Source organism: Stegostoma tigrinum, chromosome 27 (assembly GCF_030684315.1).
Source record: "Stegostoma tigrinum isolate sSteTig4 chromosome 27, sSteTig4.hap1, whole genome shotgun sequence".
NCBI classification, from domain to species: Eukaryota; Metazoa; Chordata; class Chondrichthyes; order Orectolobiformes; family Stegostomatidae; genus Stegostoma; species Stegostoma tigrinum.
Window position 1 is genome coordinate 13,772,487 of NC_081380.1, and position 12,586 is coordinate 13,785,072.

Consider the following 12,586-nt stretch of genomic DNA (forward strand, 5'->3'; position numbering starts at 1 on the left):
AAAAGAAGTGGAGGATGAAAATGTGCGAAATGAAGATTTAGGAGACAGACTATGGTCCAGTGTATGTTGCACAAGTCTGAGGAACTGGGCATGGTGTGAAAACATCTGATCTCTCTGCTTTAGGAAAGTTATTGTTGAACTTAGAAGGGTGCTGAAAAGATTTGCAAGGATCTTGCTGGGGTTGAGAGCTTAATCTATAAAGGAGAGGCTGAACAGGCTGGGATTATTTTCCCCTGGAGCATCAGAGGTTGAAAGATGATCTTATAGAGGTTTATAAATTATGACAGGCATGGATGGGATGAATAGCCAAGGGAATCCAAAACTGGAGGGCATAGGTTTAAGGTGAGAGGGGCATGTTATAAAACAAATGCAAGGAACAACCTTTTCATGCAGAGGATGGTGCACACATGGAATGAGGTGTCTGATGAGGCTACAAAGGCTGGTACAATAACAGCATTTAAAAAGGCATCTGGATGGGTAAATGAATGGGAAGGCTTTAAAGGGAAATGGGTCAAATGTTGGCACATGACATTAGATCAATTTAGGATATCTGGTTGGCATGGACGAGTTGGACTGAAGGGTCTGTTTCCATGCTGTACAACTCTAGGACTCTACTTAATTATCAAGTGGCATTTTAACTGAACTCAAACAAACAAGAGGAAGCACCAAAGTTGGAACAAGAAATGGAGTTGTTCTTTAAAACATATTTTTCAGAACTCCTCTCTAACTGAGAAAAAGTTTCACCATGAGGGAAGCATTGCTGTATTCAGTAATAAATTAGCCAGAAGAGTTAACAAAAGGGTATGGAAATATCAAATCAACTGCTATCTTAAGACTTAATGATGTTACAATGATTGAGCACAGAAGACAAAGAACAAAATAAGGAATTATGAAAAACACAGCTAATTTAAAGGAGATGAAGTGGAACCAAATAAACTAAACAGATTTTAAAAAAAAACCTCAAGTAGTACTGGGGCTCCAGTGGTCAATATAGAACTCAGTATAAATAAACTACACCAAAAAGCAGCCATGAACCAACCGGTACAGATACACAACGCGTGAAGAGAGAAATAAAAGGAAAAAGAAAACGACATATTCAAAGTACGTAGACAAAGCATTAAGATGACAATCGTGTGAAGGAATGTAAGTTCCAACAATTCAGGGACATCAACGTCCCTCTTGATCCTTTCCCCATCCAGCTCCTCTGACTCCATCTTTCTCCTAATCCCATCTCTTGTTGTGTATTCCCTACATTTAGTTTCCGCGCTTCCATGCTGAATAATCTGTACTCTATACAAGACTCAGTTTTATTTCTTTACACCTGCACCTTAATGAATTTCTGGAGCGGCAAAACATCAAACCCTTCTTCAGTCACCTTCGTCTCCATGCCTACTTCTTCGGCCAGGAGTCCTGTCCTCCACTTGGACTCCTCCCTCTGATCTTTTACCCATTCTAGATCTCATCAAGAATTGTCAGCATGATAACGATTACCTTAAGTAACACTGCCGACTACCTTTGAACTGGCTGTACTGTGTTCTTGGAGGTCTAACCCTCACTTTGTTAATAAACCTGCTGACAAGGTTAGTGCAGTTGTCATCTAGCATACAGTCTTCTACGTGGCAGAGGCTGAATGTCAACCATCAGATACTTCTTCCTATCTCCACTAGACTGTGACCCCACAAATGAACATCAAGTCATTATTTCCAAATTGTCAATGGCGTCATCTCCTTTAGAGATCTTCCCTCCACAGCAGCCACCTCAAAGGAAATATTCTATGCTAGGTCAGGGTACTATGTTCTTTCCCAAATCCAGAAACAGTACTGCACTTCCAGAGCCATCATTCCAGCTTACTCCTGCACCCCAATTTATTTCATCCCACCTTGACTCTCTTTCTCCCCCCTCGGTCCAATCTCTTCCCAATTATACTTGCAATTCTTCTGATATCCTTTGGCATCTCAACAATTTGCAGTTTTCTGACCTGTACCAACACCTCTTCATCATGGATACCTAATCCCCCTATACCTCCACCCCTCACCAAGACAGTCTGAGGGATCTCCACTTATTTCTTAAATGAAAGCCTCAACAGTTCACATCCAGGCCACCAGGTACAGCGTCTTCTCTCACCAAACAATTTCTCCTTTAATTTGTCTCATTTCTTCCAGTTAAATGGATAGTTAATCTGGATGGGACCTAGCTTTGCCTGTCTTTTAATAGAACTTGCAAAATTTTTCTTGTTCATTCCTACTCAGGTTCCCTCCCACAACACTTTTCTTTTTTTATTTGTGGACTGTGGGCTTTGCTGGCTGGCCAGTATTTCTTGCCCATCCCTAGGTGCCCTTCAGAAGGTGATGGTGAGCGGCCTTCTTGAACCGTTGCTGTCCACCTGCTGTGGGTTATAGACAATAGACAATAAGTGCTGGAGTAGGCTGTTCAGCCTTTGAGCCAGCACCACCATTCATTATGATCATGGCTGATCATCCATAATCAGTATCCCGTTCCTGCCTTATCCTCATAGCCCTTGATTCCACTATCTCTAACAGCTCTATCCATCTCTTTCTTGAAAGTATCCAGAGAGTTGGACTCTACTGCCTTCTGGGGCAGAGCATTCCATATATCCACCACTCTCTGGGTGAAGAAGTTTTTCCTCAACTCTGTTCTAAATGGCCTACCCCTTATTTTTTAAACCGTGTCCTCTGGTTCTGGACTCACCCATCAGCAGAAACATGCTTCCTGCCTCCAGAGTGTCCAATCCCTTGATAATCTTATATGCCTCAATCAGATCCCCTCTCATCCTTCTAAAGTCAAGTGTATACAAGCCCTGTTGCTCCAATCTTTCAACATATGATAGTCCCGCCATTCCAGGAATTGACCTCGTGAACCTATGCGTTGACCCATGATGCAATTAGGGAGGGAATTCCAGCATTCTGACCCAGCAACAGTAAAGGAATGGCTATTGGCTCGGAGGGAACTTGAAAGTGGTAGCATTCCCATTTGTCTGCTGCCCTGTCCTTCTAGAAGGAAGTGGTCTTGGGTTTGGAAAGTGCTGTCTGAGGATCTATGATGAATTTCTGCACTGCATCTTGTGGATAGTACACACTGCTGCTACTGAGCATTGGCGGTGGAGGGGCTGGATGCTTGTGAATGTAGGGACAATCAAGTAGGCTGCTGTGTGCTGGAGACTGTCAAGCTTTGAGAGTGGTATTTGGGCTGCACTCATCCAGGCAAGTGGGGAGTATTCCATCATACTCGACTTGTGCCTTGTAGATGGCTGACAGGCTTGGACGAGTCAGGAGATGAGTCAGTCACCGCAGTATGCCTAGCTTTTGCAGCCACAGTTTTTATGTGGTGAGTCCAGTTGAGTTTCTAGTCGATAATAATGCCCAGGATGTTGATAGGGGGGGAATTCAGTGATGGTAACACCACTGAATGTCAAGGGGTGGTGGTTAGATTGTCTGTTACTGATGATGGCCATAGCGTGGCACGTGTGCCGCACAAATGTCACTTGCCACTTGTTAGCCCAGGCCTGGATGTTGTCCACATCTTGTTGGATTTGAACATGGACTGCTTCAGTATCTGAGAATTCACAAATGGTGCTGAACATTGTGTAATCATCAGCGAACCTCTCCACTTCTGGCCTTATGATGGAAGGAAGGTGATTGATGTCGCAGCTGAAGATGGTTGGACCTAGGACACTACCCTGAATAACTCCTACAGAGAGCAGAGTTGTCCTGCAGCAGAGATGATTGGCCTCCAATAATCATGACCATCTTCCTATGTGTCAGGCATGGCTCCAACCACCAGAGAGTTTGCCCCCAATACCCACTGATTCCAGTTTTGCTAGTGCTACTTGATGCCACACTCGGTTGAATGCAGCCTCGATGTCAAGGGCTGCCACTCTCACCTCTCTTCTGGAATTCAACTCTTTTGTTCATGTTTGAACCAAGGTTGTAATGTGGTCAGGGGCCGAGTGGCCCTAGCAGAACTCAAACTGGGCATCACTGAGGAGGTGCTGCTTGATAGCTCTGTTGATGATATCTTCCATCACTTTACTGATGACCAAGAGTAGACTGATGGGAGGATAAGTGGCAGGGCTGGATTTGTCCTACTTTGTGTGTACAGGACATACTTAGGCAAATTTCCACAATGCCAGGTAGATACCAGTGTTGTGACTGTACCAGAACGGCTCTCTCTGGTACATCAAAGACTGTATCATTTCTACTTCCAGGTTTCATCTGGAATTAGAGGAAAAAAAATCAATTTTGCTTCAAATTTTCATCCTTTACTCACCTTTATCTGGCTGATGTCTCACTCTTTCTTCCTGTTCTTTGACTTCTGTGTTTTCATACACATGAAAGTGCTATCAGATAACATTCATGAAAAAACCAACACTACTATAACTACCGCGACTCCAAATTCTCACACTGTGCTTCCTGTCTAAAGAATCCATACCATTCCATTCTCCCAGCTCCCCAACCTCCATCGCATCTATTCCAATGATGCCATATGATTCTGGCATATTTTCCTTTTTTCTCAACCAAGGGCTCCACCGGTCGTCCATTCTGAAGTCAAATTGAATCAAAGCATTAACTTGTTTCTCTTACTATAAATGTTGTCAAACCTACTGGGTTTCTCCAGCACACACTGTTTTCTTTCAGATTTCCATTATCTGCAGTACTTTGCTTTTGTTATAAAATCATCAACATATCCTTCGAAGTGAGATAGGTTCAGAGAAGGTTCATGTGGTTTACAACACCAGGATTGTTGCACCAAATAGCCTGCTTGTCTGTAAATTAGGAATTTGCTTTAATGGGTCCGTAGATCCTTAGAATGTTTCAATGGGTCCAACAAAACAATGACTCTACCTGACACTCCTTGATATCCAGCACTGCTTCTTACCATTGACTGAGGTAATGCCCTTTCAGCACTTCTTTAAAATGGAAGGACAAAGAGGCTGAAAAACATCATATTGCAAATGCCCAGAATTCAATGCTCCATCGCCAAATCTCATCAGAAATAAAAGGATTCTCATTCTGCTATTATTAAAGTGCCAGCTCCTGCAGTCTAAGCCTGGACTGCTAACAGTGTAGCTGCAACACGTCCAGAGATAACACGAGCAGTCAGGATCTCTTACCTTTACCCAAGTGGGTGAGAAGTTTGTACAAATCTTCCACATTAATTATAACAATAGAAACATAACTGTGTTCGGTAAAGTTCTGACCTCAGTCTAGGTACTTACAGCAGCACAGCGCCAAACCGACAGGAAATGTTACTGCTCCTGAAGCTCCCAACAAGGGAGGCGATGGCCTAGTGGCATAACATTCTGGGGACCCAGATTCGAATCTCGTCATGGCAGATGGTGGAATTTGAATTCAATATATATCTGGAATTAATAGTCTAACGATGATCATGAATCCATTGTTGATTGTCGGAAAAACCCATCTGGTCCACTAATGTCTTTTAGAGAAGTTAACTGTCACCCTTACCTGATTGGGCCTACGTGTGACTCCAGATCCATAGCAATGTGGTAGACTGTTAACTGCCCTCTGGGCAATTAGGGATGGACAATAAATGCTGCCTAGCCAGCAACACCTTTATCCCAATAAGGCATAAAGAAAAACAAAACAAGAGACTAAAAGAAAGAATGGAATCATCTGTGTGAAGTACCTAATAGCGCATGCAGGAATTAGTCCGACAATTTCAAAATCAATAATATTGACGATGGGGGGGAGATCAACCGTCAGGCTGGTCTTCGTGTTGTGCACCTTTTGGGACACTATCATATTCTGTTTCTGCTATTTACTCATAGGACGTGGCTGGCCAGTACTTATTGCCCATCTCTAGCTGCCCATGAACTGCTTGTTAGGGCATTTCAAAGGGCAATCATGAGTCAACCACATTGCATCTGGGTGTGGAGTCACACGCAGGTCCCACATGGTGCAGTTGACAGATTTCCTTTCCTAAATGACATTTTACTATTGCAAAGCAAGTTGGCATCTTCTTTCCTATGACTGACACTCCAGGACAATCCACTTCCACACCTGAGTCACTAACTTTCCAGTAGCAAAAAAAGAAAAATCAACAAATCCCTCTGGGAAATCACATATCTTTCTGTAACTTCATTGAAATAGTGGGGACTATCAGATGATATTTTTATAGGTCTCTGTTTATGTTGTGTGTGGGTTTAGAAATATGTAACTTTTTGTTGAATATTATGTATAATATTCGTTAAAAGCTGGAAAAAATTCCTTGACGTTTTCCAGTTCTGCTACGGAAATTATATAGTGTACCAGAATTGGTTTTCAGCCTGTTCATTCATGCCATGGGACTCCCACTTTGAAGGCTGACTACATGCCCAGGCCTCTGAATTACTAAAATCAGCCACATAACCATTACGTTACTGTGCAGAAAACTGTAATGACCACTCTCAAAACCTTTAGATAAACTGTTGTACAACTCTCTCAGCCCCAGCAATATGCTGCAATGAAGATTTTCTGCTTGTATAACCAAAGGGATCTGCATCGTTCCAGAAATATTGATCCAATATTAAGAGTTCTATCAGCAACATTTAACAGTAGAAAGGCATCTTTTAAAATTTTCTCTAAAATTTAATATTCATTTTCCATGACATCAAAATAGAAAGGTGTAACAATACTGCAACTGCACAATGCTTGCAAAATGTAGGATCATGTAATGCATCTCAAATTACATCTGGTGACATTCTTCTGCTATTCTAACATCAGCAAGCTTGCTAATAATTCTGTAGCTTACTATTTATACCAACAGTAATTGTCAGAAATTTTCCAATAACAAATCACCATTAAATGCTTAAAAGTAATATTCCCATTCGTAAGGAACAAGATCTTGATTACATAGTCGTCTTTGGCACAAAGAAGCAATGTATTTGGGAGAAGACCCCAAAAAAATTGGAGTCAGCTGAGGCAGACACTATAATGGAAGCTTATATAAACATAACTCACTGAATTATAGTTGGTTTTGTTTACTCCTAAGGTTCATCTTCAGCCATCTTCAATTCTCTGTCTGATCAGGTGGTGTGGCTCAGTACTCAAGATCATGTCTACCACTAAGTTAATCACCCAAAATACATTGTTTTGCTTACTCTAGAGACATTTTCCCAATTACAGGAAAGCACAACCATGTTGATTCTTCAGTTAAACAATTGTATGTCACAAGCAGAATATCAGGTTGCACTTCCAATCTCCCTTCTCAAACATATTCACTTTCTTTTAATCAATTTTCAGTACCTGAGGAACAGACACTATCAGATGTTTACGATGAGTACCGTAGACAAAATATTATCTGGTTCTGAAGTTCCAGAAAAGCACAGAGCTTTCATTAACTGAAAGATCAGGATTTGTCTGCTTTAAGCAGTTCAAATTGATCCTGGTCTGATGAATTGTTGATCATTTTTCATATAAAATTACTGAATTTCAGTACCTCTTCCAAGTTGGTATACCGATCAAAGTCAGTATAGGTAAAGATTCTGAAGTTCTTCCTCTCTTCTGTTCCATCCAGAGATAGGATTTCATTGCGGTACTGAAAGTCCAAAGGACTCTGACAGGCATGTTCGTTCTTGAACAGGTCAATTTCAAACTAGAAATAAAAGAAGATATTCTGTAATTCTCTTAAGGGAGGCGACAGCCTAGTGGTATTGTTGCTGAAATGCTGAGCCAGAGATCCAGGTATCTTTCTGGGGACCTGGGTCTGAATCCCTCTAGCATAGATGGTGGAATCTGAATCCAACAAAAGTCTGGAATTATAGATCTAATGACGACCACAAAAACATTGTTGATTGTCAGAAAAACCCACCTGGCTCACTAATGCCCTTTAGAGGAGGAAAGTGCCATCATTACCTGCTCTGGCCAATATGTGAACTCAGCTGGCCTCTGGGATGGACAATAAACGTTGACTTACCCAGCAATGCCCTGATCTCATGTTTGAATAAAGAAGGAAAAAAATGTTCTTTTCAAATCAAACTCTGTAAGCTCTCTGCAGACATACAAATAGAAAAATGGTGGTGAGAAGAGAAGTGGAACTGATTAGAGGCCAAATAGGGGATTGACACAGAGGCAGGGGCATAGCTGAGGTATTAAATAAACACTTTGCACCTGACTTTGTGAAGGACAGAGATGCAGATCAAGATGAAACATGTGGTTCAGCCTCATGAACAATTTAAAGTTAATATGGGGGAGGAATTGGATAGCCTGTCTACTTAAAAGTTGATAAAACATCAGAACCAAATGCCGTGCATCCAAGGATACAAAGGTAGTGAGAGTGGATACTTTGGACACACTGACCACAATTTTTCAATCTTCCTAAAACTCAGGAGTCATACCAAAGGATTAGAGAATTGCCAAAGTTATTTATACCTTTATCATAAAAGGGTGTATAAGTATATGGCCAACAACTAAATAAGAGCGTAAGAACTAGGAGCAGGAGTGGGCCATCCAAGCCCTCGAGCCTGCCCCGCCATATAATAAGATCATGGCTGATCTTTTTGAGACTCAGCTCCACTTACCCGCCCACTCACCATAACCCTTAATTCCTTTACTGTTCAAAAGTTTATCTAGCCTTGCCTAAAAACTTGCAGCAAGGTAGCTTCAACATCTTCACTGGGCTGGGAATTCCACAGATTCACAACCCTTTGGGTGAAGAAGTTCCTCCTGACCTCAGTCCTACATCTGCTTCCCTTTATTTTGAGGCGATGCCCTCTAGTCCTAGTTTCACCTGCTGGCGGAAAAAAAACTCTCCCTGCCTCCACCTTATCTATTGCCTTCATAATTTAAAAAATTTCTATAAGATCTCTCTCATTCTTTTGAATTCCAATGAGTATAATCCCAGCCTGCTCAGTCTCCCTTCATAATCCAACCCTCTTAACTCTGGAATCAACGGAGTGAATCGCCTTTGCACCCGCTCCAGCGCTATACCGCTGCAGCATAGCCTCCCTGTTTATAAACTCCAGCCCTCTAGCAATGACAGGCAAATTCCATTTGCCTTTTTAATTACCTGCTGCACCTGCAGTCCTAAATATCAGTTAGTTTAACCTTTGCGGTGAGAAAACTTTCAGAAAACAACAATTCAGGATAAAACTACAGACAAATGAGTTCAGTAAGGAACACTCATGATTTTTGATGATGTAACAGGTTGATGACAGTAATGTTGTTAATGTGGTGTGCATGGACTTCCGAAAGACATTTGACAATATGCCTCACAACAGATGTGAGCAAATTGGAGTTCATGGACTGTACAACCATGGATGAGATTGGCTGAATCGCATTAAATCTTTGCCTTCTCAGAACATAGGTACGTTAAAAGTGTGATTCTGCAGGAATCAGTGTTACAACCCTTGGCCTCCTGACTAATGCAACTGACCTGAATCTCCTCCTACTGGACACAATTTACAAATTTATAATACAAAGCTTAGAAGTATGACAAAAAAATACAAGGAGAGTGTAGAATGGTGTTCGAATTTGTGGATAAAAAGCAGAAGAAATTTAATGCAGAGAAGTTGGATTTGATTTGATTTATTATTGTCATATGTCAAGGTACGCAGTGAAAAGCACTGTTTTGTGTGCTATCCAGACAAATCATACTTTTCATAAGTAAGTCAGAGTAATAGAACAGAATGCAGAATACAGTGTGAAAACGACAGAGAAAGTGCAGAGAAAGATAAAATTGACATTTAAAGAGAGAAGAATAATAATAAAAGGTGTGAGGGGATAATCTGTTGGGGACAGCTCACAGACAGTCGCTATGCTCCAGCATCATTTTGAAATTTGGCTTTTCACTTGGGCAGGCCAAAAAGGGCAGACAATATAAAGTAAATAGTACAAATCTAAAAGTGAAGCTTAGAATCATACTGTGCAGAAGAGACCCCAAGGCCCACTGAGTCTTCAATGACACGAGAAACACCTGACCTTCAATCTAATCCCATTCCAAGCACCATACCCCTCAATCTTGTACACATCAAATCGTTTTGCCCCTCAGTTTTCTCTGATCCAACAAAAATAAATTAAGCCTATCCACTCTTTCCTCGTAACTTCAATTTTCCACCTCGGGCAGCTTCAATGCCATCCCAGCCTTCCTATAATCCTAGAACTGCACACAGTACCCTAGTTGTGACCTCACTAAAGTTAAACACAACTCCAACATAACTTCCACATTTTTGTAATGTATACCTTGATTGACAAAAGCAAGTGTCCCATGTGCCTTTTCCACCACTTAAATGTACCTTTCACATTCAGAGAACTATGGGCAAAGGCTCTAAGGTCACTTTGTTCCACAGAGCTTCTTACTGTCATGCTGTACACTGAATACTTCCATGTCAAATTACTCCCTCCAAAGTGTATCATTTCCATAAGACCATAAGACAAAGGAGTGGAAGTAAGGCCATTTGGCCCATTGAGTACACTCCGCATTTAATCATGGCTGATGGGCATTTCAACTCCACTTCCCTGCACTCTCCCCATAGCCCTTGATTCCTTGTGAGATCAAGAATTTATCAATCTCTGCCTTGAAGACATTTAACGCCCCGGCCTCCACGGCAATGAATTCCATAGGCCCACCACTCTCTGGCTGAAGAGATGTCTCCTCATTTCCATTTTAAATTTACCCCCTCTAATTCTAAGGCTGTGCCCACGGGTCCTAGTCTCCCTGCTTAATGGAAACAACTTCCCAGCGTCCACCCTTTTTTCACACTTTTCAGGGTTAAATTTCATCTGACACTTATCTGTCCATTTGACCATTCCGTTTACATCTTCTTGGAGCCTAAAGAGACCCCAACCTCACTGTTAAACACCCAACTAAACTTTGTGTCATCTGCAAATTTACTAATCTAGCCACCACACAGTCATCTGTGTCATATATATAAATGATAAATAATAAATAAAGGGACCCAGCGATTCCTGTGGTATGTCACTAGACACTGGCTACAGTTATTAAAGCAGCCTTCAGTCATCACCCTCTATCTCTTACAACTGAGCAAATGTTGAATCCACTTCATCAAATTATCCTGCATCCCATGTGCATTTGCCTTCTTTGTAAGTTACCTATGTGGGATCTTGTCAAAAGCTTTGCTGGAAAGGCGGAAAGGCAGACGTGTCTGGGTGAGAGCACTTAGCAATACCTATGGCCACTAAGATTTTATCAACAGATGCACAGAGTTTTTTAAAAAAAAAGTAAACAATTTATGGTACACCTGTACAAAAGATAGGTTTTGCCTGAACTGGAGTATTTCCATCGAGTTCTCGGCATCACACTTTAGGAAGGATTTGAAGAAGTTGGAGATGATGCAATAAGACTCAGAAAAATGGTTCTAGGGATGGGAAATTTCAATTGCATAGAAAAACTGAAATTGACATTAATCACATTAGAGAAGAATTGGCCAAGATAAAGATGTTCAAAATCATGAGGAGTGTGGACACAGTAGAAAACCAGCACAGACACAAATCGGCTTGATGGCCTCCTTCAGCGGTATAACTATTCCAATGATTCTATGATTTTCCCTCCTTCCCCGACCCCTCAGCGTTCAGCACTTCAGCACTAAGCAACTGCTTCCTGACTCAATATTCAAATTTGTGCAAGTAGAATGGCTTGCTTCCCATTTGGTCAGCGGAGCAGAAGCAGTACCTAACAAATTTTTAGCATGAGGAAAAAAAATTTCATCTTTACTTCCCAATGATTTCAGAAATAAGGTTACAGATCACCTATAGAATAGTCTGAGGCCGCTCAGTCTGCTCTAAGCCACACTTATTATTGTGACCAACAATCCTGAATTTACCAATTTAGTCTTAAACTAATAACAGCTTTATGATTTCAATTTGGTTAAATGAGATTGTTTAATTTTGTGGACCCGATGTTAGCACAGGGCTACTTCTAATCTACAACTTACAGTTTCTTGTTATAAAAATATATTGTAAAGCCATGATATAAACTGAAGTATCTGTCTCAAATAATACCCTTCCTCCTTAACAGAAAACTTTTAAATCAGAACAATGGTGATTGATTTTGCAGTAAAGTGACAAATGACTTACTTGGCTGAATAGCTTTTCCTGCCAACCCACCACAACCTCCTCTTGATCATGTGTCCGATACCCTTCTAAAAAAATGAAGGAAAGAAACAACAAATACAGTTGCAGTCTTAGACAAAATTAGGGAATACATTGACACAATTAAGGATAGAGTCAGAGAACATCTCAGTACAGGTAAGGAAACAACAGGGGTTTCTCGCTGTCTGTGGACTGGGGAGAAGCTGTTAGCCCCGTCAGTTGTATGGCTGATTTATGACAGCAATAATCTGGGTTATAGGGTGCGAGAGGTTATAGGGTGAGAGAGATATCAAGCATAGAAACCAACTCTTCAGTCCAACTCATCCATGCCAACCAGATATACTAAATTAATCTAGTCCCATTTTCCAACATTTTGCCCATATCCCTCAATACTCTTCCTATTCATACACCCATCTAGATGTCTTTTAAATCTTCTAACTATACCAGCCTCCTCCACTTCCTCTGGTAGCTCATTCCATAATGGCACCACCCTCTGTATGAAAAAGTTGCCCCTTTCAAAT

General features: G+C 41.2%; 1 protein-coding gene across 2 annotated transcripts in view; it reads right to left on the reverse strand.

Moving 5' to 3' along the window:
• Window positions 1-12,586, reverse strand: part of mks1 (MKS transition zone complex subunit 1) — a 73,448-nt gene that overhangs the window by 51,919 nt on the left and 8,943 nt on the right. For both annotated transcript variants that reach the window (XM_048557167.2, XM_048557166.2), the window contains exons 3-4: window positions 12,051-12,115; window positions 7,456-7,611 (exon numbers count right to left, since the gene is read on the reverse strand). In XM_048557167.2, the coding sequence (XP_048413124.1) occupies window positions 7,456-7,611; window positions 12,051-12,115 (221 nt within the window). The remainder of the gene's footprint in view (window positions 1-7,455; window positions 7,612-12,050; window positions 12,116-12,586) is intronic.